This window comes from Cheilinus undulatus, linkage group 16 (genome assembly GCF_018320785.1).
Source record: "Cheilinus undulatus linkage group 16, ASM1832078v1, whole genome shotgun sequence".
NCBI lineage: Eukaryota > Metazoa > Chordata > Actinopteri > Labriformes > Labridae > Cheilinus > Cheilinus undulatus.
In genome coordinates this window covers 30,281,189-30,303,135 of record NC_054880.1, presented here as the reverse complement: position 1 = coordinate 30,303,135, position 21,947 = coordinate 30,281,189, and the positions used below count along the sequence as shown (strand labels likewise).

At 37.5% G+C, this 21,947-nt stretch overlaps 1 protein-coding gene across 2 annotated transcripts in view; it reads right to left on the bottom strand.

Moving 5' to 3' along the window:
- Positions 1-21,947, bottom strand: part of trappc9 (trafficking protein particle complex subunit 9) — a 341,471-nt gene that overhangs the window by 224,069 nt on the left and 95,455 nt on the right. For both annotated transcript variants that reach the window (XM_041809216.1, XM_041809217.1), the window contains one exon: positions 8,365-8,517. In XM_041809216.1, coding sequence (XP_041665150.1) covers positions 8,365-8,517 — 153 coding nt within the window. The remainder of the gene's footprint in view (positions 1-8,364; positions 8,518-21,947) is intronic.

The window sequence follows — 21,947 nt, the reverse complement described above, 5'->3', positions numbered from 1 at the left end:
CAGGGGTAAAAATTCAACACAATAAACCTTGCTGTAAGTGAAGTCAATTAGTTCAGTGTGAGGGCAGCGTGTTTAAACCCAAAATCGTTGTGTCGTGGTTCTGATTCCTCGTTTCATGATGGATAAACTCATCCAGGGACAAATCAATGAGACTCCGGCTGTTTTAATGTCCCCTCTTCACTGATTTGTCCCTTCTGCCTGAGCTGAAACACAAAGGACATTGAGCTCAGTACCGCCAGGCATCACCACAGACAAGTCTGATGAATTGACCTTCTCCACAATGTGCTTAGAAGTTCAGTCTGAACAATAAATAGATCATAATTACTGAAAAATCCATTAACAATCCATAAATGTCATTCTCGAGATTCTTAAGGCAGGATTCAGGTACAAACTAATTCCCACCTTCAGTCCATCTTGACAGGCGATGAAAGCTAAACTTGATTCATATATGGACTGCCAGACATCTGAGCCTATAGTTATATTAAATATAGAGAAGTGCTGATGTTAACACAATGTACTCGCAGCACACATCCCAAAGATTTTGACACTCACTCCCCGGACTGTGAGCTATCATTAATCCTCAGGCTGTGGGGCTGGAAAAAGAAAAGGTGTGAAAAAGAAACAGAAAGAAACCTTTTCACCTCAGCAAAGTGGAGAAATTCATTTCCACGCATTCACATTCATATTTATCCACATATTCACAACCAATTTCAGATTTTCCATGCAAGAGTGGGAGCAGCAGATATTCTATTTTCATTCAGTGCTGATTATATTGACCTACCCAGGGCAACCAAGGACAATGAATATTTATAACACCAACAGATTCAATTAAAAAAGTCTGAAACAATGGGAATAAATAATTGAGGCTTAAAGTGAAAATATCATATTAAAAAATATCTACTGTTATAACAGCTGTTGACAATCAGGACAGCACCAATAGATGACCTTTGACTTCAGCTTTAGCACTGTTCTTCATTAGCTTAGCTTACAAACTGGATTGAGGAGACTGATCGCCTGCCTAGCCCATAATTTACAGAAATAGCCGGCCAACATGAGACTCCCTCTTAGCTTAAACCTTGCATATCAGACAAACTTTTAGTACCCTCTTACTATTTAAAAGGTTTGTTGCATTTTTTTGTACTGGTGCTCCCAATATGGCAGTATAAAATGCGAAACACATGCTTTCAATAACTCAAAAGCAGCAACCACCATCACGCATTGCAAAAGAGCCCTTCCTGTTTATTGGGTTGTGAATATTCATGGAAAGCAAATGGTAGTATACGACAACCTTGCAAAATGAATGGATTGGCTATGTCTGTCATCAGGAAAATCTTTTTCACAAAGCTTCAGACTGAAACACTTGTTCCCGGTCAAAGAATGTCCACCACAATTAACATCATTTGAGAGGAAAGTCTCGGTGACCATGGATGTGTTCTAGTTGAAATGACTGCAAGTGGGTAAATGATGGCGACCGGTAAACAGATCAGCGTGGATGAAGCCATGGCAGCAGTTTATCTAAACTGGACAATAGGGCTGAACGATTTGCAAAAATAATCTAATTGTGATTTTTTCCCAAATATTGCGATTGCAATTTAATATGCAATTATTCTTGGGTTATTCTTACGTATCTTTTGACAAATTCAAGCAATAAATAGTTCCATAAATAAGACCATAAGTATTGAAAACAATGAAATTATTTCCGAAGCAATTAATATATAGTAGCATGAATTTGAATATGGGGTGCAACAAGCTTTAAGCTTTAAAAGAGGCGGCTGGGGTGGAGGAGGTGAAGCTGGCTACCAGCTGATTGTAGCTGGGGTATGACTTTTGTGAAGTAGTGCTAGGTAGGCCTTGGCGATATGGCCTTAAAATCATATCACGGTATTTTTCTTGCCTTTGACGATAACGGTATTATATCACGGTATTACAAAATTAAAAAGAAATATTTCTTTTTAATCCAAATTCAAGTGTTATTAACCCTCTTCTCCCCTTAAAACAAGCCTTTGATGGCATACGTACAATTTATCTCTAGGTATATGAACACAGAAAACGTGTTTTATTTTCTTTAAGTCTCTCTAGGTTTACTTCTGTCTAACTGCACTCCATGTTTCGTATTTCATCTCTAACCTGATGAGGTATGTTAAGCTGCTAATGACTTGAACACGTTTCCTAGTGAAGGCATTCACAATAAAAGCGTTTCAGAAAAATCTAACGCATATACCATGCACCCCTAGCTCTAGGCTTCATCATTTTTAGAATGAGCTAACTATTTTTGCTCATATTGAAAATGTGAAGTCATTTGCTTTGTTGAAGGGCATTATCATTCTTATGTCACTCATTTTGATAAAGAAAAGCACACATAAAACACTAAAAGGAGGATTTTTGTAAACCATTATAAAAAAAAAAAAACTGACAGTTAATGTTTGCATTATGTGCATAAAATCTCTGCCGCTGCAAAACATTGATTAATTATACTGGTATTTTGACAGATTTTAAGTCAAAGAAATATTGCAACTTTTGCGATTTGATAATAGCAGCAGGCCATACAGCGATTTAATCTAATTTGTGATTAACTGCCCAGCCCTACTGGACAACATTTCATTTTCAAAAGGAGAGCAAAGAACCACAGAGAGAAAGATTTTCTTGGTGGCAAAGATGTTTTTGCTCATCTCCAACCTGCTTTGGTAAGAATATAATGATAGGGCTGCCTGTCAATGTTGCACTATATGGTTTATGCCTTGGGGGGCAGTGCACACCTACTTCATCATATCTTTCTTGCTCTGATTGGCCATAATGAATGTGACAGAATATTCACGCCCAGATGCATGTTAAAATAAATTCCATGCAATGGATGTCAACCTAACCTTGCAAAGCAGATGGACTGCCCAGACTCCATGTCTGTCATCAGGCAAATCCATCTTGCAAAGCTCTAATCTAGGGCTGCAGTAATCGAGTCGAGTACTCTATCGATACTTCTGTCGATTAATTGAGTACTCTAATAGGAAAAAAATTTTTTTAAATCAGTCACTTTTGCTTTTTTCAAGGGAAGTAGTTCTAGACAAATGAGAAAAGAAGATTGGTCCCTTAAATGAACTACTTCTATATTAAAAATTGGTATTAAAAGGTTCTCTAAAGAAAATATATTTTACAAAGTACAATGGAGTTCTGATTACAATTTACATTTCTTAAAGTTACAAGGAAATAAAGTTAAATAATTACATAAGATTATGCCATATTTGGGTTTTAGGGATCCTCTCCCAGGAAATTTTTGGTACAAACACTTTATTTCTTTCATCGTAGTTTATATTTATTTTCTAATTTGCCATTGAAGAGAAGGGACACTTAATCATTGTAACATCCTCTACTTTATGCATGAATGTAATATTTCACATTCTAGCAAGAATAGAGCTCCATCATTCACGCATTGGTATGTTGATGTCTGAAAGGTGAACCTTTAGATTACAGGAATATTGTCTATTTTTCAAAGGGTGTTCACTTTTAATTTTTGCACATTTTTGTTAGTGAGTTCATTCACCATAAAAATATGACATTTTAAGACCATCCACTGACATGGAGAACACATTTCATAAAGCTGCTTCTTTGTCGTGTTGAATCCTGACTGTATGATGATGAACTTTGACCTATTTAGTTTCAGTCACTGTCTGTGGCTATAGCGCGTTTCTATTTAATTGGTGCCAATTCATTATCAATATAAGTCTTATCAGATCATTTGGGATGCTGAAACATTTTGAAAAATACGCTGCCATCAAGACATCAGTGCACTGAATTTTAGATAATTTATCATTACATGCTCACGCGGAAGGGAAAGCGGGAAAGCACCAAAGCAGGACTTGAATCATGAAGCCTGTCATCTGAGAAACAGTCGGGTCAATCAGAGAAGTTTATGAAATTCCCTGAAGTCTGCAGACACAAACTGAGCGCTGTCTCACTCCAGCGAGTCATGCAGGCTGCGTGTAAACTCGGAGATCTGCGTAGGTTCACCAGTGCAGGAGTAGTGCCATATCTGCCATGAAGCCACAGGCAGTGACTCTGCAGAAAGTTGGCGACCTCAGCATCCGCTGACCCCACTCCGTCATTTTACGTGGCCTACCACTTCGTGGCTGAGTTGCTGGACCTTCCCTATCGCTTCCACTTTGTTATAATACCACTGACAGTTGACTGTGGAATATTTAGGAGCGACTTGTTGCTTGGATGGCATCTTATCAGAGTACCATGCTGGAATTCACTGAGCTCCTGAGAGCGGCCATATCTTTCACAAATGTTTGTAGAAACAGTCTGCATGCCTAGGTGCTTGATTTTATACACCTGTGGCCATAGAAGTGATTGGAACACTTGATTTCAATTATTTGGATGGGTGAGTGAATACTTTTGGCAATATAGTTTAGCTGTTGGGTGGTCATTACACCTCTCTGTAGCAGCTTAATGCATGTGCTTTTCAGGAAAAAAGAAAACAACACTTTAATGGTATGCATTTCACCCATCACATCTCCTCTGATCTAGAATCATGTTATCTAAAATCACACACTTGGACAGCAATCCACAAGTATAATTTTTGGCTGTTTTAAAAGGCGAGGCTAGAACGATAACCAGCCTACCGTAAGGCTTTACTGTGGGAATAGTGTATGAAAGGGGCCTGTGGAAAAGCAGTATTCTTGGCTTTCCCTCTTCAAGTGTCAAGCTGTCTTCGAGCAACATGGCTATATGATTAGACTATAAAATAGCTTGAAACATTTGGTGCTTTTGTTTGTGAGTAGGTGAATAAAAGACAAAGCACTATAGACAAAAGTGTCAATTAAGCCTACAGCATCCATAGACGTACAAAACATCTGTAAGACTTCAGCACAAAAATGAGCTGATACACAAATGTACAGTTTGCATTATCCCACTCAGCTGTGACAAAAGCACCAATGTGTCATAAAAGTATATTGTGTGCAAAGATAGAAGGCAATGATTGATTAGTTTATTTGGCTTTTCAGTGCAGTGTAGACAGTGTCAGATTGAACAATGTGTCATTCTTCTGTTTGTTTGTGAATTTAAGATGTGAGCTTTTTGCAATATGACATGCCTTGTATGAAGACAACTTATTAGTGTCACTGTGAAAATATAACAACAGAGCAGCGCTATTCATGGCAGATCTGAGACGCGCATTGTATGATGTCAAAAAAGAAGCCAATTGATTGTGTAAGTCCATCTAAAACTGGACTTGGAAAATATGTACATGTTACCGTTTCAGTCCAACTGAAATCCTTTAAAGACAAACTTTGAGAAGTTGGACTAAACATACTGAGGTGAAGTAATAGTTGGCCATCTATTTACGCCAGTACATTTATAGCTTACATATCCCATCAAACAGACATAGTAGGCAAGAGCAGCTTCCAACTGCCAACTTAATATAGAGAACTTGTTGGTCTCCTTAGCAACCTACACTTTTAAACCTTTAATGAAAAATAGTTATTGTTGAACCAGATGGACTGACAAATGAAGAAAGATGCCAGGGTTATACTTCTACACAAATGAGAAATAAATCCCATAGAGGATCAAATAGTAGATACAGTGCCTATAATGGGTGTTCAACCACTCTGAAGTTTAACCCTGTTGTTCAGTTATTTCAAATCAGTCATGGTCAATATAATTTGGCATTTTTGACAAAAAATCTCTCGAATGTCAAAGTGATAACACACAGCAATTTTACTACGTTCTTCAATGCAAAAGTGCTCTAGCTCTGTCAGGTTGCATGGGAATCGGGCCTGAATTTTCAATTCCAGCCACAAATTCTCTATTGGATTGATGTCTGGGTTTTGACTCAGCCACTCCAGAACATTCACCTTGTTTCTACATAGCTTTCACTGTATGCTTCAAGTCATTCACTTGCTTGAAAAAAAATCTTCTCCCAAGCCATAGTTCTTTTGCAGACTGAATAAGACTTTCCTCCGGGATTTTCCTACATTTTTTAACATTGATTTCACCATTAACCTTTACAAGCCTTCCAGGGCTGACTGCTGAGAAGCATCCCCACAGCATGATGCTGCCACCATCATGCATCACAGTGAGGATAGGGGTTGTGGTGATGTGCAGTGTTTGTCTGATGGCCAAAAGGCTCCATTTTGGTCTTATCATACTGAAGAACTTTCTGTCTTTTATACTACTACATGTCTTTTGGTGAACTCTAGTCAATATTTAATTATTTTATTATTATTTTTTTTTTAACAGTGTCTTTCTCTTTGCCATGCTCCCATAAAGCTTTGACTGGTGAAGAACCCGGGCAACAGTTGTTGTATGCAGTTTCTCCCATCTCAGCTGCTTAAGCTTGTAACTCCTTCACAGTAGTCATAGATGTCTTGTGGCCTCTCTCACTGGTCTCTTTCTTGTACAACCTCTCAGTTTATAAGGACGTCCTGGAAGATTTACACATTCCTTCCATGTCTTGAAGATGGATTTAACTGAACTTAAAGGTGCAGTGTGTAATATTTAGCCTAGTAGCATTTTTGTAAATCAAACAAACTTGGTAAAATGAAACATGATGTCTATAGGTAGGTCTATCCTAATTAGTTTTTATCCACCTGAAAAAAAAAATGTTTTTTTTTTTTTTTTTTTTTTTTTCCCACTGGTTGCCACAGTTTTCACTAGATAAATATGCAAAATGCAAAAATTCAAGATGGCGGCGCCTGTGGAGGGGACCCTCCCCATGTATGAAATGATTGCTTATTCTGAGTTAATATAAAAAGAAAAACACATTTTTTCAGGTGGATAAACACTAATTAGGATAGACTTACCTATAGACATCATGTTTCATTTAACCAAGTTTGTTTGTTTTACTAAATGCTACTAGGCTAAATATTACACACTGCACCTTTAAGGGGATGTTCAGTGCCATAGAAATGTTTTTGTATCCATCCCCTTACTTATACCTTTTAAAAACCTTTTCTCTGAGTGGCTTTCTTTTGTCTTCATGGTGTAATGGTAGCCAGAAATACTGATTAACGAGTGATTGGACCTTCCAGACACATGTGTCTTTATACTACAATCACTTCAGACATATTCACTCCACTCAGGTGATCCCCATTTCACTAACTGAGAGACTACTAGCACCAAATGGTAGGATCTCACTTTCAAGGGGGTATTTATGCAGTCACTGATGTTACATTACTTATGTTTGTTTGATTGGCATGACTTTGTAGAAATCTTTCAATTAGATATTCAAGAGTTTTTTTGACTGACTTTAAAAGCCCATCGGTATACTTACACATTACTAAAATTATACCATTAATGAATTACAGTTAGATAACAAAGACTGCGTCCCAAAATGTCACCATAATAACTCAATCCGAAGCTGCTGTTTAGTTGAAACATGCCTTATCTATTTAATTCAGGGACCCAATTATTGCTCAGCTAATTAAAACACTGAAAAAAAGTATTGCCTTAATGACCTCATGAGCAGTGTGTCACTGGGGATGAGATAAACATGCAGCGTTGTATGTGTTTACTTTCTCAGTTATCTGAATTCCCATGCATATACACATAAAAACATAGAAGGAGTATTCTCTTGAGCAGAGGTAGGCCCATATTGATCACTCATTAATATTTATCAGCACATAGAGGCTGTGCTTAAGAGGTTCAACAGTCTGAAGAAGGAGGCAGAGAGGTCGGGAGGGAGACAGAAAAGAAAGGGGGCTCAGTATTAGCAAAGGAAAAGACTGGAGAGGGAACACAATGAATAAGCTTCAAGGTAGGGGAGAAGGTCAGACAATTTTTTTTTTTTTCAAATAGGAATAAGAATTAGAAGGAAGGGAATCCGACAGTTGAAATGAGGAAGCCAGGAGCTAGGTGAGAAATGGAGGTGTAGAGACCTTGAGACCTCTATCCTATTAGTGTTGAATCTTGAATAAGGAAGCAAGAACGCTGGCAAAGATGAGAGCTTCATGTACGGCAGGGCATTAACACTCGCGTCTGCACAGTACAGACAGAACTAGCTTCTGGATTAAAGATCTTCGATGGTAACACCACAGAGAAATTAAGGAAAAACAAGAAGTGTAGAAAATAAACTCAAGTCAGTCATGGGTCTGGCTGAATATAAAGACTGGACTTCTAAAGAGAAAGATATAAACATACACACACACACAGACACCACTACTTTCAGGCAGTCTTGGTTCCATTGTTTGGCCTGAACAAGAGTCCAAATTACATGTTTCACACCAACACAAATAAACCATGGTTTTGATAAAATAAACTGTATGGAATGAAGACATGTGATTGAGACATCCCAAACCTTAAGCTACATTCCTCAATTATACAAAGATATGTCAAACCCTTTTTAAATGATTTTCTTCAGTTGGTTTCACTCACCATCATTGAGGTCCTGCAGCAGGTTCTCCTGACCAGAGAAGTCCAGTTTGACTTTAATGTTGACGGTCAGTGTCACAGCATGACCTGGCTTCAGAGGCATGTGGGTCAAAGCATCCTCTAGGTCCCAGCTCAGGAACTCTCCAAACACTTTCTCTGCACACACAGAGACATGGCATTTAAAAACTTATTCAGTTAGAAAAGACAGAAAATGAATAACAAGGCTTTTTCGGCTACATGTCAAAGAGTGTGAAGAAAAAGTGAAGAAGACTTGCGTGAATTATGACTGGTAAAATTATTTCACAATAACTTGGGATGACAGGACTTCAGTGAGTGCTTTTATAAATGCACGCTGGCATTTGAAAAATTTTAACAGTTCTAATTACTGTGTTATAAAGAGAATGCACTTTGTAACTGTCTCATCTCTTAAAGTCAAAGCAGAGCAGTACTCATTAAGAAAAATAAAAATAAAAAAGTAAAGTCTAGACTATAGAATATATGTACTAACATTCATTTGATTCACAAACTAAGACACCAGTAAGATTTCTTAACATTTGCAATATAAATTTAATAATGTGTTTTGAGATGCAACAATTGTTTTTTTTTTAACATGTGATCAAAATGTGAGAAATTGTAATTACCAACAAAAACAGTGGTGATTTAAAAAATCAGTCATGTTACAGCTCCAATAATTTGTAGACAACATCATTGTAATTCACTAAAATGTGCTGGAAATGCATTTGTACACTGATAAATATGTCAAAGAAAACAGGGGGCAGGTTTCTCATTGTAGCTGCTGCAAGAAACTAGTGCTGTTATAATGTTTTTTCTTTAGCTTCCAGGGAAACAAAGATGCTGATTGGCCCCCTGTCTACGAGTCCTTTCACTGCTCATTACTCCACCTGGCTGTCTAATTTATGCCTCAAACCCCTTTTACCTGGGATCCTGCATCCACTTCAGCCAGAAGCATCAAATGAATGATACATCACCTGAATAAAGCATGTGTTCTGTGGAGGCAGGTGAGCAAGTTCTGCTCTTAGGGATTGCATGAACAGCTGATTTTCACAGCAGCAGAGCAGAATAGGGGAAATGCAAGCTCACTGTTAGAACAACAGTTTACGTGTCCCTGCTTGATTCATAACCAAAGCCTTTAAAATCCTCTAAGAGGCTGTGAATGTAAGCTGCATAAAATAAAGATTTTGTGAATAACGCTCCACTTTAAATATTCATCAGTTTAGAGCTCCTCTCAGTAAATTAAATTCTAAAAAAAAGAAGAGGGAGAGAGGCAATGGGGAAACAGTGTAAAAGAAAAGGGGCTGGAGAGAAGAAAACATCTTGAATATGCAACGCCAGGCCTTGCAACTGAACAGATAGCCAAGATTGTGAATGGCACACAATTAAACACTGAGTCACATGAAATGGTAGCCAACATGACTGTTGAGAAATCTTTCATGCCTATTTAAAATATTCACGAGAGACATTTCTCATCTTGAGAATACAATATAGTGAGCACATCAGTGCTACTTCACAGCACATATGAAACAACCATCTCTGTCTGTCACCATCAAGAACACTTGGGTTAGCTCTCAGAGTTTCCTCATCTCTGGTGTTAACTCCTCAGCTTCTCTTCCTTTCCCTTTTTAACTCATCTGCCTGTTTAACAGTGAAGTGAACAGACATGCAGAGAAGCTGTTTGGCTTGTATTAAAGACACCAGTCACAACAAATTAGGACCAATCAGCTAAATTGCACAAGGTTTTGTTTAACTGGTAATCACAACATTTCAACAAATAAACCCTTATTAAATATTTAGAGGCCATCAAGCATCCAATTTCTCCACAAGTCAAAAAGCAATTAGGGAACAAAAGGCTCTAGGTTTTATCCGACTGAACAAATCAATGCAGCGTCAACAGTAGGCTTGGATTAGCATAACACCAAACGCAAACATCTGACCTCTAAACTGCTGAGATCTGCAGGGGCAAAATAATCAACAAACCAATCCAAAGCAAACCAAGGCAGGAAGTAAACACACAAGGATGGGGACTGATAAAAGATGTATTAATGATAGGGAGGATATATCAAAACAAGGTGACTCATTATTTAATACAACCACAATTTAAAAAAAAAGTTGGAGCGCTCTGAAAAATATGCAGTTAAACAGAATGAAAAATGTCTGATCTTGAAAGTGTGACATTTTACCATTTTCTGAAAAAAAAGTTCATTGTGAATTTGAATGCAAAATGTATAAAAAGTAGGGACAGGGCACTAAAAGCACTTTTATGTACAGTGATGTACTGATATGACTGGATAAAATTATCATAAGCCCTCATTAATGTAAATTAAAAAAGATACAATTACATATAATCTTAAATCATATTTTACAGTAATTTTATCAACTTGGCACTTTTAGCAATCAAATAAAACACACAAAAACATGAGGAGAAATAATCTGCCACACACTGAAAAATGGCTGTACTTAGACTTTATCATGAGCAAACATTTCCCCTGTAGCTTTTATCAGGTTCACCCAGTAAAATCAAAGTGGCATAAACAGGTGTGCTTAATACATGTGATCATGTCATATGACCAACCAACAACAAGATCACTCAGCATAACAACAAACATGATGCAGGTAAGACAAGAGAGTTACAGGAACAAAAAAAATCAAATAATAATGTGGTAAGTACTGCACAAATATTTGAAAGTGAAAATCTGTAATAAGAAATGCAAGACATAAATGATACAAGTTACAAAAATATACAATATGAGTTCATATTAATTCTCAAGATCAATGACTTCGACTTTCTGCTGCACTGGGATCTGGTTTAATACTCAGCCAAAATATATCACTTAAATCTATTCTTTTTCATTTAACCATAAAATATTTTACATAAATTGCAAAATGTTAAATACTGATTTTTTTTTTTTTTTTTTTTTATTATGTTAGAACGATGTGTCATCATTTTCACAGCAACAGTGCTTCCTGAAAAATTGATATCCTTACATTTAGGTGTTTGTAGCATACATTTTAATATCCTCATATTATATCATATCTTTTTCAGTGTAATTTCAAGAGGCACTACATTTATTGTAGGACTAAGTATCTATTATACCTGGAGTCCAGTGGGCAATTTTTTTTTTTACGATCTATTTTAATTTTTACATTCCTGATATCTTCCTTTATCTTTTCTTACTCCTGTGCTCCCTTTGTGTTTGCACACAGCCCTGCAGTCTTGTGCCCTAATATGGGCACAAAAGGGGCATTCTTATGTGCTTATTAGGGAAAAAAGTTCACAAGCTCCAAGTTCACGAGCATATGGCACACATAGCAAAAATCTGCATGGCAAGTGTAGGTGTGAACAAGTCAGGAGTTCAAGGATGCACCATGAATCTGATACAGATTTCTCTGAGAAATATTCTAAAGAACAATCTAATAAAAACGATATTAAGAAGATATTGTTGAAGGAGTACCAAGGTGAGTAGGGGTATAAAAGCACACAAACTCGTACCAGACTAAATCAGCACAAGATCTCCAGTACAGTGTACAGTTTCAAATACATGCAGAAAAATATACCTTAAATCTGCGTCCCTTCCCTGATATTTGATATGTTATCTTATATCTTTAAAAAGTACAATAACTTTGGTGCCATTGGAGCTCAGTAGCCCAAATATTGAGTCCTTGATGCATTGGTTGTGCGATTAAGTCCCGGTCCCAGGACATATTTGGTGTATGTCTTCCTCCTGTCTCTCTCATATTCATTGTCTCTTCAACTTTCCTATCCAATGTTGTAATCATGTGTATCTGAACGTGTGAATAAAGGGAGTTTACAGACTTAATTAAAAAAATAAATAAATAACGTGAATAACTCACTCCACGCGCATGCCAAAAAGACACAAGAGGGGAGGGGCTTCGTTCTCCCACATCCAGCATTTCAGTCAGTTGTCAACACACATGGCTGAGCTTGACCACATTGAGAGGATTGCTGCTTTGTTTTCAAAACTTACCAAGCAATCCCACCTCCTCATTCAGTTTCCTTCAAGCAAGCTCTTTTTCATTCCTATGCTCCTCTATTTTCTGGCTGAATTAGTCTCCTGCACTTAACTGGTTCTTCAGAGATCCTTCAGATCCTTCCGGAGGATCTCCATTCTGATTGACCATCGCGGTGCAAGTGATTCACTTGAGTTCAGATTTTTCAACTGAATAAGGCCGGCCACACGCTAGACAATTTTTTTTACTGGAACGATTTTAAAACCATAGGAGACCACAGACTTCAGGACAATTTCCAAAGAATTTTTCATCTTTAATTCTCTGAATGCACACACTAGATGACTCAGCCAGATTGTCAGATCACTGGAGACCACACACCTGCCTACGACCTCGCAACATCATGTGACGTCAAATAAATAAATAAATAAATAAAAACATAGATGTCTGTCGATACCGTCTGGCTGTCTCTCCACAACAGGCTGCCCTAGCATACGTTACAGGTAAAGCAAAAATCATAAAACAAGGGAAAGACTCAGAACGAAATTCTGGCTGGAATTAAGGTACAGTTGTCTTTATGGTTGTGAGCGGTGAAAGTACGTATGAACTGTCTGGTGGCGCTACCACACACATGCAGACTACTCAGACAAACTAGAAAAGCCCTCAGAGAGCACAGACCTCCACCATTAGCCCTATCTCCCAATAGTACAGAATCCTTTAAAAAAACCTCCTGGATCCAGACGATGATCCAGATCACTCCCAAAATCTAATCAGTTCTCCCTTATGCCATTTCTGACATTTCCTGAAAATGTCATCAAAATCAGTCCATAACTTTTTGAGTTATGTTGCTAACAAACAAACTAACTAACTAACTAACAAACCCTGCCAATCACAGAACCTTCTTGGCGGAGGTAATAATCGTTTGCGACGAGGCTCCAGTCGTTACATGCCCCCACAATTGTTGGGGGGCTTAAATCTAAAATTGGGCTTAAAATCTTGTAGTGTGTTGCCGACCTAAGTGAATGAAGCAAACAGGGCATTTAATGTGGCGCAAATTTGCCTCATTACTGTTAATTACTCACTCAATTCACATGATTTGCACAGAAAATCTGCAGCGTTTGCGCCGGCCGAGGCAAACCCATGTCTACTCCCATCTTGACTTTAGGTAATTACTTCGTCTGAATGACTTTGAATAATCTTTAAATTATATCAACTTTTAAAAACAGGGTCACAATCATTCTTTTTCACCAAACATACATTTAATCATAAACAAAGGACATTAAAACCCTATTCAGGAGTTCATTGGTGAATGACTTCCGATGTTACAATGGCACATTGTGGAGTCAGTTAAAACATGACCAAGGTTAGATAACTTTGTCTAATATTTGGGCATCATTGCATACATTGCTTGTCAGATAAAAACTGCAGTGACTTAAGAAACAGAGCAGGGGCCATGGCTCACAGTAGCAGGAGGGCACAGTGATGTTTGTTGAGCTGTAAACTTAATATTGCTTTCATGAACACTCTCAGTATGGGGAATAAACTTTATGCCCAATGGAAGCCACCTTCGTGTTATACGTGTTGGCCACATAGTTCCTGTTTGCTTGCTTGTTTTCCTCTCCAAATATTATGTTTTGGTCTTTGTCTACTTACTGAAGAAACATCAGACATATGGGAGAGTCAGAGAGGAAAAACATGCACCAAAGGACAGAGAGTCAGAGAGTAGAAAATGGAGCTTTAGTAGTGAGGATTTTGTCTCTTTATGAGAGATATTTTAATGACTGACTAAACCAGGGACTTGACAGATAAACCCTTTTTTTGTTTTACTACAAGGCATAGTTTATATGTATTTATTGATTTATTTATCCATTCATTTATTTCTTAGATTTATTTGGGGTATTTTTTTAACTGTTAGAGAAAAATAGGACAGTGGATGGAGCCAGAAACAGGGATGATAGAGTGGGGCGTGACATGCAGCCACAGGCCAGACTTTAACCTGGGCTGCCCACGTACATGGAGTGTGACCCTACCACTAGGCCATCTGTGCACAACAAAGTTTATTTTTCACAGTGTTCACTTTTTTGGTTCAAGAAATATTATTCATATCATTCAACAAAAATAAATGCAAACAGCCTGACCATCCTAACATCATGTCTGACTCGGTTAGAGATGAATGCAACAAAAACAAAAAATGTGATTAGTATTTTAATTCATAAATCCCAAAACAGATGTCACGACAGAAGGTGATATGCTTTTGAAACCTGACAGATCATAAAAGAAAAAGGAAGTTATCTTGCAGGAAAAGTTAATGCTATTCCTTTAATTGAGGAAAATTAGTTCTAAAGAAATGCAACCTTTATTATTTAATACTCTAAAGCAGTGGTTCCCAAAGTGGGGGGCATGGAAAGCTTTCACAAAAACAAAAAACAAAGAGACATTTAAATTGATTTTCAGAGGTTATTTTATCCATTATTGTAAAAAACATCATTGGAATGGTTATTTGAAATAAAACCAAATCTACTATATGAGATATGTGCTTTAATGTAATTGATATGTAAATTAGTACATAATGCTTTGTGCAGCAGCATTCACTTCAACCACCTCGGATGGTTGGGGTCCCCGGTATCTGACTCTGTTATTTTGCGGGTCATGGGCTGAAAGATTTGGGAACCTGTGCTCTGAAGCCTTGATGCTCAACTCATGTGTAGGGACCCATAGGGGGGCCATTAAGCCATTTTCAATGGGTCGCAGCTGTGTGCCTGAAAAATATGTGGCAGAAAGCCTTGTATGTACTTTAGTTTGAAGGATATGTCTCCATCTCTTTGTTCCATCATGTCTTTTGTTTCATCTGAAGTTAGAACAGCCCCATTTTTTGTCAAAATATTTGGCTATAACTGAAAAATGTGAGAAATTTGGTTCTTGATATGTCCTTAAGGAGGTATAGTTGGCCCTGGGGCTATACCAGTTGAAAAACCATGACTCTAAAGTTAAAAACAAGTCCACAGTAGGGCGGTTATAAAATTTCTAAAAGTAAAAGTAGTAAAACAAGGTGATTTGTGGCAGAAACAACATAGATTATATCTTAAGAGCAGAGCCCTGCTGACCAACATGATCACTGACCATAGAGGCCCGGCTGTTGTCGCTGGTGCATCCAGGATTTTTTTGTAGCTTTTTTCCTGTTGAACTGAACTCTGTCACCAAGGTGCAAACCAAATCATGACCTCTGTTAACCGACACAATAGGTCAATAGTGACCTTATCCAGTGAAGCAATATAAAAACTTTCTTTTTTTCCTAATCTTGTAGGCTGCAGAGAGGAAGGGACTTGCCCTTATGAGACATTTGCTATGATTACACTTAAGTGCCGTCGAGGAAAATTTGGTTGATGTTTGCATCCACAGAAAAGCAATAAGCGAGCAGAGATAACAGAAGGCCTGATGATGAATCATTTTCTGTATACTGAGTAAACTCGGTTAAACATTACTGTTGTTTAAATGCAATACAAAAGATTATTGTATAAGGAGTTTGTTTATTTTATCCATGAAGTTTTTTAATAAACATTAAGTTTGGAGGAACCGAACTCTTGTCTCACATATCAAGATGGCTGAGCTTATGCTGTTGAAGTAAAGAATAATGTGTTTGTTTTGGCTCAGATGTTTGACTCTTTATCTTTTATTCATTTAGATCCCACAGAAAATGTGGTCCCCTCAACTGTGGCCTGCCTGTCTCAAGTCAATACCAGCTTATAATGATGGAGGCACAAGCTCACATGCTCAGGAGACAGGTGACATGATGACCAGTAATGGTAAGACCTGTCAATGTAGCACTGCAGAGTAACAAAAGAGTGCCTGTCACAGCTGCATCAATCATTTCCTGCTTAGTAGACAAAGACTAACATCCTGAGTTACAGTACATGCTAGGAATGGGCACCTAAAGCAAAGTTACTGTCTAAAGGTTACAGGCAACTTGGCAAGTCAAATTTGATTAACTGAGCCATATTAAGTGTCAGCTGTTTAAAACACAAGATGATGAAAATAGACAATGATGTAATATGCAACAGATGACAAATATATCTGATGTTGAAACTGAGATTTTTAACCATTTCATGAAAAAAATATTTGCTTGGATTAAATATGAAGGCAGCAACATATCTGAAAAAGCAACCAAAGGCTGGAAAAGTAAGTGGTACAAATGAAAAACAGCTGGAAGAGCATTTTGCTACTAATTAGGTTAACTGGCAGGTCAGAAACATAACTGAGTAAAAGGAGCATTTTAGAGAGGCAGAGTCTCTCAGAAATTAAAGATGGGTAGGGGTTCTAAAATCTAGAAAAAAGTACATCTAGAAATTGTGGAACAATTTCAAAAAATGTTCCTCAATGTAAAATTAGAAAGACTTTGATTATCACACCATCTACAGTACATAATACAATTAAAATATTCATAGAATCAGGAGAAATCTGTGCACAAGGGACAGGGCTAAAGGTCAGTATTGGATGTTCATGATCTTTGAACCTTCAGGCAACAATGCACTAAGAACAGGCATGATTCTGTACTGGAAATCACTGCATGGGCTCAGGAACGCTTCCAGAAATCACTGTCTGTCAACACAGGTCGTCGTACCATCCACAAACTCAAGTTAAGGCTGCACCATGCAAAGACAAAGCCATATATGAACAAGATACAGAAACCCTGCTGTCTTCTCTGGGCCAAAACTCATTCAAAACTGACCGAGGCAAAATGGAAAACTTATCTGTGGTCAGATGAATGAGAATTTAAATTCTTTTTGTTTTCAGTGCACAGTTCAAAAGCCTGCATGTCTGATAATATGGGGTTGCATTAGAGCCTATGGCATGGGCAGTTTACACATCTGGAAAGGCAGTATCAATGCTGAAAAGTATATAGAGGTTTGACAGCAACATATTCTTCCATCCAGGTAATGTCCCTTTCAGAGAAGAGTCTGGGTGCTGAACTGGCCTGCCTGCAATCCAGAACTTTCACCAAAAGGCAACATTTGGTGCATCATAAAATGAAAAATCCAAAAATGAAGACTCAGGACTGTTGAGCAGCTTTAATACTACATCAGACAAGAATGGAACAATATTCCTCTCCCAAAACTTTAACTATGAGTCTCCCCACTTCCAAGATGTCTACAGACAGTTGTTACAAGAAAAAGGGATGCTACATAGTGGTAAAGATGGCCACGTCCCTTTTTGAAAGGTATTGCTGCCATCAAATTTAAAATGAGCTAATATTTCCCATGAAATGGTAAAATGTCTCAGATTCAGCATTTGATATGTTGTATATGTTCTTTTGGGAATGAAATATGGGTTAATGAGATTTGCAAATCAGTCCATTCTTTCTTAATTTACATGTTTTACAGGGCCCCAACTTTTTTTTAGAATTGGGCTTATATAAAGATTTGTAACTAGATGAGCTGTAACATGTAACTGCTTGCAAACAGGATGTTCTTCAGCACTTAGGAGAGTTACCTCAGAGACTGTATTTCACCTGGGGAACTGCCGATGTTAACAATGATGTTAACAATGCATTTCTTGGCAACAGGTGAACCATTACCAATGATGAACATATGTTCAGTGTGATCAGCTGACTTCCTCTCTGGGCTCAGAGGTGCTGACTGGCTGTTGAAAACCAGCAGTTAGCCACTTGACAAACTGAATTGCAGTCAACACAGTCAGCAGGCCTGATTCAAGCTGCGTCGGCCAAGTTCACACAGTTGAAACTCCTCCCTGGCTCTTTGAGAGCAACTCACTTCAAAGATAATAAGTGTAATTTTATATAAGGAAAAAGAAGTGGATGACCAATCATAAAGTGATTTAATTAGCAGGTATGGTTGTATCATTGCTCAAAGCCTGGTCTTACTCTGAAATTATGGATTCAGCTTTGGCTGGTGTCTTATTCAAGCAACAAGGAGGCACTTTAAGAGCTTGTTATTCAATATGATGAAGAGTATGCAACATTTTTAAAAAGGAGAGAGAATCTAAGCTACAGCCTGTCTGCAACGCAGGAAGAAGCACGCAGAAGTGTTTTCTAATTATCAGCTTCTAAATCAAACAAGGAACACTGCCTTATTGGTTCTTTCAGAAGCAGCTTTCAAAGGACACTTGGGTCAGCATAATAAATACACTGCAACAAAAACTGCTAATATGCTAAAAATAAACATAATTAAAGTCTCTGTAAACATAAAAGCCTTACAGTTTTCTATTCCACCTGAATGCCAAAACCAGACCACATGATTGGGCTATAACAAAGAGGCTTTACAAATCAAAATAACATTTACTTAAAGGCTTATATATACCTTAAGAAGAGAGTATTAAGAGCCTTGCAAGATAACAGAAGCTGTACTTTTTTCTTATGCTCCTCCTGAATTCAAATCCCCTCCAAACAAACAAGTACTAAGCATCATGTCATGTCCTTGGGTTGGAACAATGCAGACTGTTTACCTGCCATTTATCAAACTTAACAAAAGAACAAACTTTTTTCTATAATAAGGTTTATTTGAAGAGGATCTCTTTACTTTAACTTGTTTTCATTAGCTCTAAAATAAAGGAGAAGTCTATGCTTTGCTTAGACACATCAGTGTGTTGATAATATTGGTATATGGTAACCAATCAAAAAGATAAGGTTCCATTATATTTAAGTTGTTCAACATGTGAATGGTTTTCTTTAATCCTCCCTTAATCTTGTAAGCCCAATTCTGACATACATGGACATGATCATGGCTCTTTCATATTATGTAACCTGTTAAAGAAGAAGAAGAAGAGGACTATTGACACAAATCCCTCCGTGGTTAGTTTTTTGATATCAAAATACGAGCACCAGACATGGGTTTCATAAAGAGGCATTTGTGAGTATTCTTTGTTTTTTACATCTCATTCCAGTGAAAGTCACCAATACACAGGGTCACATTTTAAGCTTTAACACCCATGATTGCTAGCATTAGTCCATTCAGTGTTTTGGCTGCAAATTAGTCATTGATATGTAATATGCCATGTAACTTCATAAAAGGATTTGCAAGAGTCGAGTACTAGCATGTTGATCTCTCTTAACTTTCCTTGTACAAAATGTGCACTACACAGATTACTGTAGGGACACCGTGACATCAAGATCAATAGCTTCTGCAAGCAGAGCATGTTGTTTTAATCAGTGCAACAGAGGAACTCCTACATCACAAGGATTTAAGATGGGGAAGTATTTTCTGCTTCCCTTGGGTTTGGTATGCATCATGAGCGTACTGGTGAATATGTTTGCCGATAGGTTCTTAACAGATGACGTCACGCAGCAGCGGAGAACTCCACCAAAACGTGATTTTCTGCACAGAGAAACGCTACCAAAAAGGACATGCTTTGACCTGTTTACGACTATGCCAAGCATTAAATATGCAAAATATTAAAATTATTCATTCTTAAGATACTTTTGTGTCTCGAAAGAGGTGACATATTCAGGCAATTTTTTTTCAAAAAGCTTAAAAAACTCAGAAAGGGGAGCAGGTGGCCTAGTGGTTAAAGGCGCTCCCCATGTACATGGGCGGCCCGGGTTCGAATCCGGCCTGAGACCCTTTACCGCATGTCTCACCCCCACTCTTGACCCTGTTTCTGGCTCTATCCACTGTCCTCCTCTATCTAATAAAGGCACAAAAAGCCCGAAAATAAATCCAAAAAAAAAAAGAAAAAAACAAAACTCAGAAAAACGGCAGCAGGCACGAATTTAAAAAGCCTCAGTCTAAAGCCTGAATTGACAATGTCACACAGTGCTCGTGTGTGGTTGGTTTCCAAAAATCTGTCTGGTTTGGCAGGGAAAATTTGGCAAATTTTTCATGGGCACAACCCACATACTCAGCTCTGCTGCTCATCCCACAATACATGTTCCTTACAAATGTGACACCAATTAAAGAGGAATAAACAGGCTTTCTAATGGGATGAGATTTATTGCCAGGAAGCATTGTTACAAATAAGAAGTATTCTTACCAAACACAAATGCCCTGAACTTTTTGTGCAAGGTTTATTCAAAGTCAAACTTTAATCACATCCAGTCAACCATTTGAAGTGAGAAAGCGGTGTTACAGTGTGTCTTAAATGTATTGTTTTTAGTGCTCCGAAAGAGAAAGTAATAAATTGTTTGGAGACCTATGAAAAATGCTTCGTCATCCTCAGTAGTAGATAGATAATATGTGCTTGGATGACAGCAGCCTGCAGTCAGTAAACAAGCTTTCACAGTGGCTTAAAAGCCATGGACAAACAGAGAACATTGATAGTTGTTTGAATGTTTAAAGATCATACCAGCATACAATATAGAGACATTTCATAATAATTTTAAATGCTTTTTAAAGTGCTGTAGCAACTTAGCAGCTATTTATCTCAGAAGCATGCAAACTGACAGTAGCACCTCTCTGTAATGATGTTTGGTTGGCTGCGCGTCCAACAATTAAAGTTTCTAGGCAAGATATGTTCATGTTTACAGCTAGAATAACAAAAAGACTTTCACAGTACAGGTAATGTGTTTGTTGTTCTGAGTCTGGCTCTTTTGTTGTGTTGCTGGCTGCTTTCTTTTCTTCAGAGCCTGTGATATTTCATTTGTTTGGCTGTGTAGACAGAACTCTCACAATATCATGATAGAATATAAAAATAGGGCCACTATTAAATCCAAAGAAAATTTAATATATTTGCCTCCTCATAGTTTCCCTTTTCCTATCAAATCAGGCCATTAACATGCAATTAACAAAGCTGACATCAACACTATAGGAAACAGAAGTCATAACTTCAATCTACCTTAAAAAAAAACTCCACATTAGCATCAGCATTGTCAAGCTAGTGTGTTATCAAAACAATAAATAATAGTGGCAGATCCAAAAACTCATCAAAGATGGCTTGGAAATTGAGCCATGTGGGTTATTTTCAAATTATACTTTATGAGACAAATAAATCCATATAAAGGATATGTAAGCAATACAAACTCAGAGCAAGAAAAGCCAGAGAAAATGAGAGGATTTTCTCAAAATAACAAAGATACTTGTCAGAAAAATTTTTGGTGTATGCCAGTCAGCTATAAATAAAATAATCTTAAGGTTGGGAAGCTGCCACAAATCTTCAGCAACCAAAAGTGGAGCAAAACTCTTGAAAGAGTTCAAGTAACAGTCATACTTGGAAGAGAAGTTTGACATTAAAGCTGTTTGTTTACCTTGAGGGGCAGATAAAAATGAGCTGATGCTACATGGGACATGTATAATGCTGCTGAATAAGGGACTAACAATCAAAATTGTGTTGATTAAAACTTATATAATGGTAAATAAACATGATATAAGGGCAACTACAACCAAATTCTGCAAGTTGTTCTGCATTATTTCAGGTCTGAATCCTCAAAATCAGAGTAGTTCTGCAACCCACAATCGATCACAAACAACATATCAGATGTTGATAGTAAGATATTTTACCATTCCATGAAAAAAGGTTTAAGCTGAATCATGCAAAGAAGAAGCTGACCCCAATAAAGAAACACCACTGTCTACTCTGAGCCAAAGCTATTTTGAAATTGACTGAGGCAAAATAGAAAACTGTTCTGTGGTCAGGGGAAGCACAATCTAAAATTA